The sequence below is a fragment of the Pogona vitticeps genome, chromosome 5 (assembly GCF_051106095.1).
Source record: "Pogona vitticeps strain Pit_001003342236 chromosome 5, PviZW2.1, whole genome shotgun sequence".
NCBI classification, from domain to species: Eukaryota; Metazoa; Chordata; class Lepidosauria; order Squamata; family Agamidae; genus Pogona; species Pogona vitticeps.
The window spans coordinates 143,067,811-143,084,784 of record NC_135787.1 but is presented as its reverse complement, the minus strand read 5'-3'; the positions used below and the strand labels follow the sequence as shown (position 1 = coordinate 143,084,784).

At 41.9% G+C, this 16,974-nt stretch overlaps 1 protein-coding gene across 3 annotated transcripts in view; it reads right to left on the bottom strand.

Annotated features, from left to right (window-relative positions):
- TBC1D30 (TBC1 domain family member 30) overlaps positions 1–16,721 on the bottom strand; it is a 54,061-nt gene extending 37,340 nt beyond the window's left edge. For 2 of the 3 annotated variants that reach the window (XM_020786051.3, XM_020786052.3), the window contains exons 1-2: positions 11,178–16,721; positions 5,202–5,366 (exon numbers count right to left, since the gene is read on the bottom strand). In XM_020786051.3, the coding sequence (XP_020641710.3) occupies positions 5,202–5,366; positions 11,178–11,580 (568 nt within the window). In that variant the 5' untranslated portion in view covers positions 11,581–16,721. Of the gene's footprint in view, positions 1–3,971; positions 3,994–5,201; positions 5,367–11,177 lie in introns of those variants that run through there. The other variant, XM_078376896.1, reaches the window with a different exon arrangement.
- Positions 16,722–16,974: the final 253 nt, after the last annotated feature.

Here is a 16,974-nt window from a genome sequence, read left to right as displayed (position 1 = left end):
ATCTTCCTGGGAGGGAGAATAGGTGGTGTTTGCACTTCCTTGTTGGCAGAGGGCGGGAGGGACGACATTCTCGTGAGAGGAATCTTGCTCTCACTGTCAGTCTTACAGCTTTTGCCCTCCACTTTTTGCAAAGAAATAAATTTTGGGTTAGAAAAGGGGGGGCATCTTATACATGGGGCGTCTTATACAAGGAAAAATACAGTAAGTCTTTCTCAGTGGAGAAACATTATTGACAATATGAGAGGCAGTATGCCTTAGAACAGTGGTCCCCAACTTTTTTGACACCAAGGACCGGTTTAGTTAAAAACCATTCTCATCAGGACAGAGGGGGTACTTGTTATATAGTAGGCTGTTAGAGGATAGCTTTGAATCAAGCTCATAAAGGCAATGGTTAGCCGGAGCAGGAGGTGAGCTGCAATTGAAGCTCTGCCTCTTGTTGGATCAGCAGTGGCTTAGAACCTAGTAGTAGCACCTCCTGCTTGTTGCTCATCTGTCTCAGCAGCCCAGTCCTTCCAAGGCCACGGACCAGTACTGGTCCACGGCCTGGGGGTTGGGGACTGCCTTAGAATATCAATTTCTGGGAAATTAGATAGAGAGTGCTGTTACACTTATGTCCCTTGTGAAATCCCAAGCCACAAGGTCCTACTTGGTCACTGTGTGAACTAAAGCTGGACAAGATTAGCCTTTGACCTTATCTAATATAGTTCTTATGCTCTTTCTATCATTTAAAATATTCTATTTTTAAAATTTCTTAGTTTTTTTTTTTCTAATATGGGTGCAGGGGTCAAATCCTGTTGCATGGCTCCACTATCACAGAGGGCATAGCAAGTGCCTCCAACTAAAGAGTCTGAATTCAGTTTGTACATGACTTTGTTTCATTGTACAATAGTCACATGCAACCAGCAACAAAAAGAGGAACACAATCTACAAAAAGAGGAACACAAGCCACCTAGAATGGTCTTTTAGACCAGATGGGCGGGGTATAAATCAAATAAATAAATAAAATACAAGCAGTATTCAGGCCCACCACAAAAATACAACAAATGTTACGGCCAGCAAAGGACAAAAGGAACCCCCTCACCACTGCAGGAGTATTCCAGATACCTTGCAGTTGTGGCCAGGTATATATAGGAACCACAATATGCAGCATCTACACCAGAATCAAAGAACATGAAAGACACTGCAGACTAAAACAACTGGAAAAATCGACAGTTGCTGAACATGACCTGAAACCAGCTGGACAAGAAATTCTATTTCAGAAGACCGAAGTAGTGGACAACACCCGCAATCACTATGTTAGACTACACAAAGAAGCCACTGAAATCCACAAACATTGGCACAGCTTCAACAAAAAAGAAGAAAGTCTAAAACTCAACAAGTCTGGCTCCCACCACTGAAAAATACAGCCTTCAAAAAGGTAAATAAACTCTACCCAACCACAAGGACCGGTCACTGCACACAAAAGACTAGCTAACAACAGCCATCAATCACAGTGACAGATCATCTCCCCCCCTTATCACAACAATACACCCATAACAAAAAACACGCTGATCACCATAATCACCCATCTCCTGAAAAGGACAAAAAGCTGATCCTACAGCTACAAATACTCAACAAGCCACACAGTACACGAAAACACAGAGTTCTAACTCCTGTCCTCTGAAGATGCTGGCCACAGAGACTGGCGAAACGTTAGGAAGAAAAACCTCCAGAACACAGCCAAACAGCCCGAAAAACCTACAACAACCAAAAGCAGGAACTCTTTAACGAACACCAATCTAGCTTGGATGATTTTATTCTTGCTATAGCATCAGAGCTATGCAACAAGATATTGGTCAGTGAAGATTTACAGTGAAGATTTACAAAAGTTTAATAGAAATATAATTTATAAATCTGTGGTATAAAGGTACACTTTTATCAAGGAATAACTAATCATTACAAACAATAAACTGATGCAACACATGATGGAACACAGGCATTTAAAAACTGGACATGCATGTTTTGAGAGTGGAGAGGCAACTTAAGCTACTTCCAAAAGATAATACTAGGCAAGGCTTTTTATTAAGAGCATCCCAAATATCCATCAATATTTGATACCTTCTCAGCCAATTAACTATTGTTCTTAGGCATAAAAAGCATACTGTCAGTATAATGAAAAGTGATGCCATGGTTGTTGTAGTGTTCACCCTTATTATGTTAAGTAGTTATGAATATTCATGTTGTAGGCAAGAAATATAATAAAGAGTCAGAATCAGAGAGTGAAAGCAGTCAGAGTGAGAGAGGAGAGACAGTGGAGAGATAGAGTGTGGTATTTGGGAGATCTGAGGTGTGATTAGAGTAAAAAGTGAATAAGAAGTGTAATAACAAATAGAAGGTTGAGATTGATGATAATAGAAGTTACCTGTGATTAATAATAACATATTTTAATCAATAAACAACTTTTATTTAAAAGACAGTGAAGTTTGGACCTGCATCTTCATCCTTCCATAATTAATGTTGACTTAGTGATCAGCTGGTGACAGTGGGTAAAAAGGAGTAGTGGTTTGACTTTGTTGGCTCTGTGTTTGGAGGGTCAGGCAAGGGACAAAAGGGCGAACGCCACAGTTGTTTTTTCACCTTACAGTTTTCACAATGACAATTTTCACAATGAAAATTGTTTTTTGCAACAATAGGACAACAGGTGGAAACTTTGCTTCATACACATATCTCAAAGTCAAAAGAGAAAAGCACATATACTCAGTCATGCAAGCATGGCTTACTCTCTGACTTGGACAAAATGCATGCACACATCCTTTGCAACCCATGTGACACAAGTCTTCTGGACGCCAATGCAAAACACTATGCAGAAAAGCAGTACAAGGTGAAGACTGACCTGTATTTGTTTACCCAATTAAATCTTTTGCCAGCTTAGAAAAGCTTTCTGAGACGAAGACTGTTAGCACCTATTCTGAGGACATGGGTGGAAATCATGTGGACCTGCTACTGAGCCCCATCTCCCGTCAGCATAACTAGTGGTGAGGAGCAATGGGCACACATTCCCCATCTCTGTCTAAAGAACACATGCATGTTACTAAATTTTGGAAGCAAGAAATGAGTAGAGAAGGACTGCTGCCTAAAAATATTAAATACTCCCAGAAAAACATATTTCAAAGGTATATTACCAGACCTGGCCACTAGAGGGCACCAGAGACTATGCTATACAGCAGTGATGGTGAACCTTTTTGAGCCAGAGTGCCCAAACTGCAACACAAAATCAACTTATTTATTTCGAAGTGCCAATACTGCAATTAAAACCCGAAGGTTTCAGTTTAGAAAAAATAACTGCTCCTGCACTGCAAGGGTTACATGCTTTTTTCCTTTTCCCTATGGGCCATATTAAGAAAGGAATACTTACCAGTCCTCCAATCCCCCATTGGACTAGACCGGTAATGGTTGCCATTGCATTCCCTCTGCTGGACCACTGCACCAGCAGAGGGGAGTGCCAAAATCCAGGATCGGAGGACTGGTAAGTATTTCTCTATGGCGACTTATGGCTCGTGTGCCCACAGAGAGAGTTTTGTGTATCAGCTGTGGCACGCGTGCCATAGGTTCACCATCACTGCTATACAGCATTTTTATATCCATGCTTTCCAGCATCCTCAGGGAAGGGGAAGGGGCTTGGATAACATGGTCCTATTGTTCATGCTTCCAGAATCTGAGACTCAGGTTTAATCCTATGCATGGTTTCTTGGAATAAACTCCAATTAATAATGTGGTTCTTACTTCCATGTATAAGATTGTGCCTCTCAAGATTCTAGGTAGTTACTTCACTTTGGCATGGAGAACTTTATTAGGCTCTCCCATCCATTCACAGAAACATTCTCATATTTTAAAAAAAACACAAAACCTTGTAGCATGATTATCTTAATATTAGCTGCATGCCCTTAAAAGTTCATTTTAGTGCAATGTTTATGCTATGTCATTTACTGTACCTGAGTATAGCTCACTGTCATGCTGCATGTTAATAAAAAGATACAAGACAAAGAATGTTAGCTTTAGAAAGTGTTAAGAAAACAATCTGTGTGCTGTTTTATATATTATGCTGCTCTAAGCAGAGTGACGTATGCCTAGCAATCAGTAATAACACTTGTAACATTCTAAGGAACTGTTAATCCCCATTTGATAGTTTAGTGGATACAATCCAGTCAAAGTTAAACCCTTTAAGCACTATTAATCTTAAAGCATATGCTGAACTCCTTGTCAGTAGGTCACTCAGACTAATAAGTGTTCAATATTGTTGGATATTATATTACACATAAATGTGTTTTTGATCTGGATTATATTTCTCAAAATCTGTTGTCTTTCTTTTGCAGCAGTTCATCAGTAGAGAAAGACATTTTATTTATTTTTTACAGAAGCTCTCTTGTTAGGAAACTCCCTCTTCCCTACCCCTTTATTTTTTATTTTGGCACCAAATCTGCTCATCTTCAGCAGGTGAAATACATCTTTGTTTTTTGGTTGGTATCTTGGGTTCTCAGGTGGCTTTTAACAATATATTATTTAAATGCCTGGAATATATTGCTACAGATATTGCTGCAACTGAATGTGTTGCTGTTTTACATCTTTTATTTTACTGTTTTAAAGAGCAAGACTTGACAGGACTAACAAAAATAAGTAACATTGAGTTCAGTGTGACATACCCCAAAATAATGTGTACATTACTACAACTTTACTTTCATTGTTAAAGGGTCTATATTGTGTTGTAAAGCCGTTCTTTTAGACTTTATAAGACAGAATTAAGATGTTTTGAATGCATTCTGATTCTGTACATATTTCCTTTCCAATAGGGGCCACTAGGTCCAGTGGATTTGCTACCCTTCTAGTTTATATGCTTCAGCTATAGCTTTACATCCTTATGCATAAGATTTGGGCCTCAGTTATACAATTCCCTTTTTAAAAATTGAAAATGCAGTATCTCCTCTTTAAAAACACATAATTCAGATAATATACTATATATAGGCCCTACAAAATTAAATGTAATTATAATACACACTTAGAATGGCACAAAGCTTCATCTCAGAATGGCACGTTACCATCTGTTCTACAAAAATAGATATTCATAGAAACCTGACATATTTTCCTTTTTACTAAAAACATTTTCAAAACACTATATGAGCAAAATGATAATTTGGAATAAGATTCAGAAACTCTATAGTACTTACGCCGTTTTTGAGAAACTGCTTGCAAACAGGCTGTTACAATATCACAATTCTTCTGCACTTTATGCAAAAGCCTATCCTTTTGTTTCAGAAGACGAAGTAGCTTTGCAGACTGAACAAAAATTCTGTAATTCAGCTCTCGTATTATATTCGTCAATCCATTGATATCTATTCACAGAAAAAATAAAATTAGCTCAATGACTGATACCCGAAATTTAAGAACAGATTTCTTCCCCTGATAATAACTGTGATACTCTTCAAAAGATCCTTATTTTATACATGCATATCATTAGGGAAGCTTCCTTATAAGTTCAAAGCAGCCCATAATGTATCACACCTAAGATAAGGATGGGAAACATGTGGCCCCCCCAGATGTTGTTGGGATCCAACTCCCATCAATCCTGGCTACCACAGACAATACTCAGAGATAATGGGAACTCTCCTCCAACCTCTGGAGAGCTACATGCCTTTTTAATTCACAACCTAGTGGTGAAAAAGTAAGTACGCTCTTGAGGTGTTAACTCTGAGGTCAATACACGGAACCCCTAAATGGTACATATATCCTATGGGTTGTACAACCACACCGTCAAATACAGGAAACTCAGTGGCCATACTGGATGCTGCAATATGGGGGGGGGGTGTAACCCAGAAAACAAATTTCCCCATTTTTCCTGGTGTCCAGGACTGCCAGCTCAGCTTCTAAGATTGCTTTGCTTTTCTACAGGTCACAACTGAGATTTAAGAATTTAACATTCTTCAGTAGAGATGGGCACGAACCAGAAAACTGGCGGTTCCTGATGGTTTGTGGTTAGCCACAAACCACCGCAAACTCCTGGAAAAATGAAGTGGCCTATGGTTTATTTTTTCTGGTTCGTGCCAGGGGGGCTACCTGCTCCTGCCCTCCGCCTGCCCTCTGCCCTCCAGCTGTGGCCTTCTCACTGCCCCCGTTGCTTCCCTACCTGCTCTCTCCTGCCTCTGTTGCTGAGCTGGGCCCATTGCCTCTGAGGGTGGTGGCAGCAGCAGAGGAGGAGGTGGAGCAGGCAGTGAAGGAAGAGGTGGCAGGAGCAGGTAGGCAGGCAATTTGGGGGGAGCGACCCATTATGCTGAAGCAAAATGATGCACTGCGGGGGGAAAGGTTTGGGGCTTTGTTTCACTTTGGCAAAACAGGATCCACCAACTGGGTCAAGAACCAAACCAGAACCAGCTTGGTTCATTGTTTTTTCTAGTTTATGGTTCAGTTTGTGCCTATCTCTGTTCTTTCAGCATTAGAAGTTTATTCTTAACATTTTCCTCATGTGCAATTGAAGCATTTGACTCGGCTCACCAGAAGCTTTAGAGAAGGTTTCAAAGTCTAATGAGAGACTATGTTTAACAAAAAGCAAGCTATCCAACATATTTGAACAAAGCTACAGAAATCTGCTTCACAGTAGAGTTGTCCTTGAAGCTATTCATTTTACTTCTGTGCATCTATGAGGCACCCTCTAGTAGACAACAGGCATGATTAGAAGCCAACATTGAATTTAACAGCTTCTTCCTCTTTAAATAAAACAAAGAGAATGGTTATAACTGGAGTTGCAGCTGCATTTAAAGTGCTGCACAAGCACAGACTCTTTGACTGTAACCTCTTTCAGGATTTTGGGAACAAGGTGACAGCAGCACAGACAGAAAGGCAACAGGAAAAAGCAGGCAAGAGGACTTCAACAGAGATGTTATGTGCAGCCCGAGGGAGGGATTGGTATTATGGCACTAACAGACCTAACCAAAATATTCCTTTAAAATTTCAGTGTAATGCTAAGTTCTAATTTAATAGGGCCCAAAGAGTAAAATTGGGAAAACTTTTAATTCATTTTTAAGCTGTGTTGTATATCAGTTGAGAGGGCTACACAGGCTCGCAGGCTTTTAAATTCATTGCAACTGAGATTTTGTCCTGCTCGTGTGTCTTCACACTGGCCACTTGCCACTACTGCTGTGGTGTCAGTTTAATATTTCTTTTATTTTTTGTCTCTCAAACTGACACATTGTTATCTCAGTATAACAGATGGGGGGAAACAGGTTTCCTGCAGCCCATGAAATCCAGACAGAGGGTATTTTTTCACTAAATGTTATAAGTGGACAGCAACCATCTCCCCTTGAAATCTAAGCGAACACACAGGGGGGGGGGGAGACAGGCAGCCATCCCTGGCAAGAGGGAAGACAGGAGAAATTGAGGAGACATTTTACAAAGCATTGCAGCTTCTAGGCTTGTGAAGGAGGGAGCACGTTCCCCCTGACACTTGCTGTATGCTTTTGAATGTCTTTCAGAATGCTATATTGCTATCTTAATATTACAAACAGAAAAAAATAAGCAGTTTGGACTTCAGGCAAAACAGATGCCTGGGAACACTCACAGAGAGGGAACTGACATCAGGGGCTGTTGAGAGGGAGGCACACCAGTGAGCAATGGGAGTCACAAAACCTACAGACACAATTTACACTGACAGAGGCATTCTTATATGCCAAAATAATTCAAACTAATCAGTTTCACCAGCAAGTTGAAATAAATAATCCTTTTGCCACCCAGTAAAATACCTTGCTTTCTGATCAAAAGATACACTTCCTGGGGGGGGGGGGGGGCAATCTTTTAAAAACTCAATTTAAAACATCCTATATCTGATTCAAATACGGTTTGTCTTCCTAGTGTACTGTTCTCTTATTGAGCTATACATTAATAGAAAAAACCCATTGTCTCTGCAATGGTCCCAACAAAGCTAAGCAATTTTCTGAAAAGGACTTCATTAATTCTTCTTAAAGAGTTAGAACAGCACAACAGGAGATTTGCCTGCCTTGTTAGAAGCATTTACACACTATTCTCATTTTAAACAAAAAAGATGGCTGCGAGTGCAACAATCAAACTCAAAACATAGAGAGGTACAGTAATTCATCCCTGTTACTACTTAATCAGACACTATCCAAATAGGGAGACAGGATATGTTTTTCTTAACCTATCACCCTTTAACTGCTATTGTTAAGGAAATGGCTCAAAGGAAATGATCCTTCCCTATAAAATTCACAGGAATGGGGAACATGTGGCCCTCTAAATGGAGTTGTACTCTAACTCCTATGGGGTTTAGAAAATGTTTTGGAAAGATGCCAGTGGTGATCCAACATTTTGTGGACCACAGATTTCCAAGCCTACACCCAGATTCTTAATATGTTATATGCTTTAACAGCCTGAGGGGTTTCAAGTTAAGTGAGATATTTAAGGGGTGGTTTATCATTGCCACTCCCTGGTGAGTTTCCATGGGGAAGCAGGGATATAAACCAAAGTTTCCTGTGTCCTAATTTGGCACGCTGTCCACTCCACTGGCTCTCCTACATTCTTACACCAGCAGAAATTTATATTAGCACTTTCTCTTGAAGCTGTCATGTAAAGCAACAGGTGAATGCCCCAACATTTTTATATGAGGAAAATGTTATTCCTCCTGCCCAGTTCTAAAAAGAAACATTCACATGACAGGGAAGAAGACATTTGGAATATATTTCCAAGCTATACCGGCTCAAATCTTCCCAAACTATTTGATAAAAGCACTTTGCAATTACTTTCTAGTAACTCTACATTTGTTGCCGATTATGTTCCATTATGGGAGGAAAGTGATGACAAACCTTGACAGCATCTTAAAAAGCAGAGACATCACCTTGCCAACAAAAGTCTGCATAGTCAAAGCTATGGTTTTTCCTGTAGTGATGTATGGAAGTGAGAGCTGGACCATAAAGAAAGCTGACTGCCAAAGAATTGATGTTTTTGAACTGTGGTGCTGGAGGAGACTCTTGAGAGTCCCCTGGACTGCAAGGAGAACAAACCTATCCATTCTGAAGGAAATCAACCCTGAGTGCTCACTGGAAGGACAGATCCTGAAGCTGAGGCTCCAGTACTTTGGCCATCTCATGAAAAGAGAAGACTCCCTGGAAAAGACCTTGATGTTGGGAAAGTGTGAAGGCAAGAGAAGGGGACAACAGAGGATGAGATGGTTGGACAGTGTCATCGAAGCAACCAACATGAATTTGACCAAACTCCGGGAGGCAGTGGAAGACAGGAGGGCCTGGCGTGCTCTGGTCCATGGGGTCACAAAGAGTCGGACATGACTGAACGACTAAACAACGACGATGTTCCATTAATTTTGGTGTCAAAGAAAGATTTCTTCCCCACAACTATCAAATCTTCTCAGTGTTAGACTCTTCGGGTTTTCCCCCATGGTTTGACACCTCAGTTATAAAAAATATAGATATGAACAGAGATAGTGGATGTATAAGGAGAGAAAGGCATGGGCAAAGTTATTTACACCATTAGCTCATCCTCTCCAGTAAATACCTACTTAGAACCTGTAGGAAGATCAAGATAAGATTGCCCTTTCTAGTAAATATTTGCTCAGCACCAGGAAATTGACAGATTAGAGCAGTGGTTCTTAACCTTTTTGAAAGAAACGCCCCCTTGAGCCATTGAGGAAGTTATCATCGCCCCCCTCCCCGTACTGATATTTATTTACTTACTTACTTACTTACTTACTTACTTACTTACTTACTTACTTACTTACTTCTTACTTACTTATTTAAGACACTTAAATCCAATGACCCCTGAAAACAAAATTCAATTCCAAGAAAATGAAATGCCCCAAAAAAGTAACATTTAATGATTTAGTTGCAAGTGAATTTTAAGACACAAAAAGAAATATAAAAAGGGCATAAATACAAACTGCAGTGCAGGAACTAAAAATTTCAAGACGAAAACTCTGAAACTAAATTAAGATTGGAGGAAAACATATATTCATGCACACTGTAAAAAGGCTGCGGCCATCTTCACAGGTTTGGCTTGCTCCAGCGCCCCCCTACCGCCCCCCTTCTGCTCCAGCGCCCCCACACCGCCCCTTTTCGTTTTACCGCCCCCCTGAAAAATGAAATCGCCCCTTGGGGGGCATTATCACCCACGTTAAGAACCACTGGATTAGAGGACTGGTAGTTTACACTTTGAAGAATCTAAAATGGTAACAGCAAGATAAGGTCACACTCTTATTCCATGTCTTTCTTTATTGATTACAAACGTTATAGTCAGCATCTGTTGAATGTCAACAGATAAATGTGGTGGAGCTGATGTTGCTTTACGACAAATCCAAACCCCCAAACAGCATGCCTGAACACCACTATTCCAGTAAAAATAATAATGAACAAGAAAGAGGAAATATTTGAGGTGGAGCATATTTTTTTTCATCTAGCTTGCTGCCTTCCTCCCTTAAAGGCAGGTTTACAAAATGTGAGTCCTTCCTATTACTCAGAAAAGACAAGCAGGATATAACAAATGGCATTCAGAGAGCTAAAAGAAAAAGTAATGGTTTGTGGAAAACCGGATTTCCTCATGGGATATGACAAGTAAGAGAAAAAGAAGAGGGTATAAAAAAAAAACAAAATATTTCTCTTCAACAGGAAACCTTTTGATTTGAGAGGTTTTTTTGCCGGGGAGAGAAGAGGAATGGCATGCAGAAGCAAGAGAAGCCAAGCTTAGCATAACTCAAACCTCCCCAATATACGAACAATAAAGAACAAAATTGTCCATGAAACTGTGCACAAAATGTTTCGTCCCAAACTGAGAAACAACTGCTTATCTAGACTGGGCAACTTCCCGGGTCAGGGAAAGCTTGTAGAGAAGAAAAGCATCCTTCTTAGCTTGCAATGGGATTTTGCTAGCTTCTTTGTCCTGCTATGTATCCGCCAGAAAATCAACAGGTATGGCATCATTTAATAAAGAGACAGGGGAGCAGAATACTCCACCTGTTGAGTTCCTGCCCACCCGAGGTGCAGACGCCCCAGCAGGAACGAGGGAGCCGAGGTAAGCCCACCACCACCACCACCACCACCACCTTGCCGGCGGTGAGCTGACGGGACGACCAAGACAGGCCGGGACGGGCGGTGGGGACGAGAGGCGTGGCCGGGCTCCTCGGGTTCCCTCACCTTTCTGGGCCAGGTACTTCCTCTGGTGCCGCCGGCCCGGCCTCCGCTGCAACTCTTGCAGGCAGCGCGACTCGGCGCTGCTGCCCCGGCCCCCCGGGAAGGCGTCCGAACCGGCCGACGCCTCGGTGGAGCTGTCCCAGCTGTCGCGGTGGCGGCCGCGCCCCGCGCTGTAGAGTTCGGTGAGAAGGCCGCTCACGAGGGAGGACGCGCGGCTGGTCCGCTGGCTCCGGCCGGAGGCTGCCTCCTCCTCCCCTTCTTCTTCTTCTTCTTCTTCCTCCTCCGCCAGGCTGTCCGCGCTGCTGCCCACCCGGCCCCGGGCGGGCTCGCCTACGCGGCTGCGCCTGCCTCCTCCTCCTCCAGGCGGCTCTTCGTCGTCGGCCAGGTTGACTTCCGCGAGTTCCATCTTGCGCGCGCCTCGTTGCGCGGAGCCGGCTACATTCTTTGCGCTCTGACCGCTGCCATGTGCGTGAGAACGGCTGGGCCAGAGTTCCGGGTTCGGCCCATTATTTCCGAAAAGGGGTGGAAGGAGGAGGAGGAGATGGTGGGCAAGGGAGGCTCTTGCCCCTTGACGAGGCTCAGCACCTGCCAAGTGTCACCTCCCTCCCTGTTCTCCTCATAATAGAGCGCTCCACTCGGTTACGCTCGGCGAGCGGTGATTGCCACCTTCCCTTACAGCAGGTAGTGGCCTCCAGGCAACCCTACACCTGCTGCTCTCAGCCAATCAGGGCTCCACGAGTCACCACATTTTGACAAATTGCTAACCTCAAAGAAAGCTCCCGCTTGAAACGGTGTTGTAAACTTTAGGAGCAATGTATTCTCAAAGGCTTGCACCGGGATCTGATGGTTGTTGTGGGTTTTTTCAGCTCTTTGGCTGTGTTCTGAAGGTTGTTCTTCAGAGGACAGGAGTCAGAACTCTTGTCTGTGCTCTGGTGCAGTTTGTTTGGATAGTTGAGTATTTATAGCTGTGGGATCAGCTTTTGTCCTTTTCAGGAGATGGGTGATTATGGTGATCAGTGTTTTTGTTGTTGTTGTGGGTATATTGTTGTGATAAGGGGGAGATTATCTGTCACTGTGATTGATCGGTGTTGTTAGCTGGTCTTTGTGTGCAGTGATCACCAGTCCTTGTGGCTTGGTAGAGTTCGTTGATGGTTTGCAGCTATATTTTTCAGTGCTGGGAGCCAGGCTTTGAAGAATTTTAAACTTTCTTCTTTTTTGTTGAAGCTCTGCTGGTGTTTGTGGATTTCAGTGGCTTCCCCGTGCAGCCTAACATAATGATTGCTGGTGTTGTCCAGTACTTCTGTCTTTTGAAATAGAATTTCATGTCCAGCTTGTTTTAGGGCATGTTCAGCTACTGCAGATTTTTCTGGTTGTTTTAGTCTACAGTGTCTCTCATGTTCTTTGATTCTGGTGTGGATGCTGCATTTTGTGGTTCCAATATATACCTGGCCACAACTGCAAGGTATCCAGTATACTCCTGCAGTGAGGGGGTCCCTTTTGTCCTTTGCTGACCATAACATTTGTTATATTTTTGTGGTGGGCTTGAATACTGTTTGTAGACTGTGTTTTTTCAAAAGTTTCCCCATGTAGTCTGTGACCCTGTCTTATTTTTGGGGAAACATGGTACTTTATTTGTGGGTGGCTGTTTTTCCTCTTCAGTTTGGTGTTGTTTTCTTGGTTTGATGGCTCATTTGATTTCATTTTTGGAGTAGCCATTTGCCTGTAGGGCCCAATTCAGATAGTTGAGTTCAGCGCTGAGAAATTGAGCTTCACAGTTCCGATTTGCACGGTCTACCAGTGTTTTCATTATGCCTCTTTTTTTGCTGTGGGTGGTGGTTGGAGTTTTTGTATAGGTACCAGTCTGTGTGGCTGGGTTTTCTGTAGACCTTGTGTCTCAATAGGTGGTCAGTTTTGCGTAGGGCCATGACATTTAAGAAAGTGACTTGACCCTCTATTTCTTTTTCCATGGTGAATTGTATATTTGGGTGGATGCTGTTGAGATGGTTTCGAAATTCTTCCAGTTTTTCTTCACCGTGGTTCCAAATTGTGTCACCTACATATCGGAACCAGATTGTGGGTGCGAAGGGTGCTGGAGCCAGGGCCTGTTTTTCAAAATGTTCCATGTAGAAATTTGCTATAATGGGCTGAGGGGGCTCCCCATAGCCACTCCATCTGTCTGTTCATAGAACTTGTTATCCTACTGAAAATAGTGGGTCGTTAGGCAGTGTTGGAAAAGGGCCTTGATGTCTTCTGATGCATTGGAGCAGCTATTCTCAATGGGAGCCATATGACCCCCTGGCAGCCTCCTGGGACATTTGAAGAGGACCACAGACTGGAAGCAATTATTCACACACCACCTTATAAGTTCATTCTATGACTTGTACAATCCTGTGGCTGCATATATTTCTTTCATAGTGTGTGACAGAGTAGCGGTAGTACAGGTATACACCAGGGGGTGATAACCAAAAGATCTTCCCTGAGATTATGAAGACGCCAAGCACCAGAGTAGTATTGATAGCAGATGTTGTATTATTTACAGAATATACAGGTGTATTTACAGCTAAGTCTTTGTTCTCAGTTCCAAAGTAATGCACAACAGTTTCCACAGAGTTTAGTGCATATATCAGAGTGAATGTCCAGTAAATAAGTTCAGTAGCCATATACCATACGTTCCGTCCAAGCAGCCAGAGTTCCTCTTCAATTCCAAGCACGTAGACACGGCTTCCTCCAGGATTCTCCAGCACAGGAACACAACAACTCTTCTCCATGAACACACCAACCAGCATCACCACAACAACCCACAGATTGTGTGTGCTTGTTCTGCTAGTTTTATCCCAGTATCGACCAATCCTGTGATTGCATTCACAGCTGTAACAGTCACCTCAGCTGTGTATATTCAATCTTTGCTTCTCTTTTACAATACTGATCCTGTCAATACTTATTGTCATGTACAAACTTGATTTAACAATTCTATCAGGTTTAGCCCAAACCTGTCACTGTGTTTATGACCTTGGCCAAAATAAGGTCGTGAATAGCTAGCTGCACTGCAGCACCCAATCCCCCCAAAGTGCGAATAAAGGGAGGAAAGAACAGGAGAAAAAGCCCTTGTTACAGCTTAAGGCAGTTCTTTTGAACTGTGCATCCTACAGTCAATTCAATAGAGTGGACTTTTCTGCTGTTTGCACTTTGCTGTGCAGCCACTTAAAACAAACAGATTCTAATTCCTCAGTGCAGCTTCACAGTGAGTGATTGCAAGTGAATTCTCATTTCCCTCACTGTGTAGCTGCACCTTACTGTGTCAAATTACTGCTTGTCAACTATTGCTTAAACTGCTATCTTCCTTGGAGTAATATAAATCAGGCAAAATGTGCTTCTACCCCACTGTCAAATACTGTAAGTACAGTAATATCTGCTTCATTGTGATGTTTCTGCCTCCTTAAAAATACAAACCACATAAATAACAAATTTGAAATCCTATGTATATTCACAAAGCAGATGTTCTGCTCCCTGGGAAACTGTTGAGATAATATTTATACTTGATATCAATAGAAAAGCTCTTTAAGGTTGTGTGCACAGATGATCAAATCTCAGTTTTTTTATTTCTGTTTTATTTCCAATGTGCAGAATGAGGTCATTGACTGAGGGCACATCTTCAGAGGCTTAGACTGAACAGTTTAGAGTAGGGCTTATAAAGCTGAACTTGGGAATCTACGTGTCTCCAGTCATTGAACTAAAATTCCTGATCACAGTTTATGCTGGCTGAAACTTGTAGAAACTGTAATGTAGTATCTGAAGAGCCAGAGATTCCCTAGCCCACAGTCTGCCAGTGGTTGGAAGTAAACATTCCATTTGGCATGGCAGAAAAATTATAGCATCAAGCAGTGAAACGGCAAAAACAAATAAGGATCAAGAAACCAGAAATGAACTCTACCTTCTGCACGGACTGACCCTGCTCTCTGGATCTCAATCCTATTTTGGAACGAAAAGCCCAGACAGCAGATGGTATGGGAAGGCACTTGAGTGTCTTCAAACCCTTCTGTGCAGTTGCACAGAACATGCAAAGGACTGGACAAGAAAATGTCAAGAGCAGAAGTTGGAGTTTCCAAGCAGAAATCATCATTGGAAATTACATGGAGGCCCACTGGCTGTGGAGATAATCATTCTACTTCTGTGACAACATGGCAGCCCTAAATGCACCCAAAAGATAAGTGTTTGCAGCAGTTTTTTAAATTGTAACAGTCCTGGTTTATATAGTCCTGTTTTAATTATATATTCATTAAATACATTATTAAAACAGGACTATGTAAAAGTCACAAGTAAGCCAGGCTTAGCACAGAGCTGATTAAAATCGGCATATTGCTCAAGATTACAGGATCAGATTATGACAGGTAGTGACCCGGGTATCTACACTTAACTGCAAGTAATTTATTTATTAAAAATATTGTTACCCCACCTTTGTCCTAAAAAAGGATGCAGGGTGGAATATATAATTTTAATATATAACACCTGAAAGTTAAAAACAGTAAGTTACACAAATATTTTAAAAGAATTAAATAAACTCTATATAGTATTTTAAACATTAGATAAAAACATTACTAAAACATTTTTAAAAACAAAAAAAACGAAAGACAGCCAGTCACTAAGGGAAATCCTGCCTGAATAGAAAGGTCTTCACCTGATTGAGAAAGGAAGCAAAGATGGGGCCAGCCTTTAAGTGGGCACAAGTCCCACTTACTTCAGTATAAGTATTGAAACCAAATAAATGATCAAATTGATGCCCACATTTTTGCGTTATCTTATATACAACTATCTCACTCAATTGCTGCTTGGTTATGGTTGTTCTATACTCAGGATAAAACAATTTTTCGACAACACCAACACTACCCAAGCTCACATATTATTATAATATCATATTTAATCACTTCACATGATTGATATTTGTTTTGTACAATTTTTCTTATACTCAGAGCATAAGAAAATTTGACAACCGACACTTCAATAATATACAAAGGCAAAAGCAATGCAGAAAGAAAAGGGGATAGGATGGAAATAAATTAAAACAATGTAGCATTGAGCCCTTTTCCTGTTTTTCAGGGATGTGTGACACCTTCCATTACTTTTCCACTTCATGCAGGATAGTGATTGGTTTTGTAAACAGGACATCCCTATTAACAACTTGTGGCCTGGCCAGACAGGTGCAATGTTGAGGAACTTGTGTCCTCCAAATGTTACACCACAACTCCAATCAGCCTGTCCAGGATAGCCGATGGTGAGGAATGATGGGAGTTGTGGTTAAACATTTGGGGAGCTACAGTGTCCCGTCTTCACACTTAAGAAAGCAAACCACCTGTAATGAGGTATTTCCAACCTCTCAGCGTTTGATGGCATATCATCTATTTTTTAGGTTGCATCTTCGGTGTAGGAGTATTGGAAGGAGTGCGTTTAATTTTTGGACTGTGCTGTACCTCTATGCTTAGGTGAATCTATATTATACTCCACCTTCTCAACTAAAACAAAAACCTTTGGTCTATGGAATTTATCAAGGCTCCCCCGTGGGTTTTTGCTTTGTGTTCCTGAACTGCTAGACAAAACACACGCTGCGTTTCCTCGGAGGAACCTCCTCTTGTAACTTCACCTAATTCTAAGGCTGAGGCGCAAAATGAAATACCGTACTACGCGCGCGCGCGCGCACGTCTTTGAGGCTGCCGCCGAGAGGCGCCCTTGCACGCAAGCAAGCAAGGAAGGAAACAAGAGGAGAGGCCGCCGCGGTGGCAACAGCAATCAGCTGTGCGAGCGACGT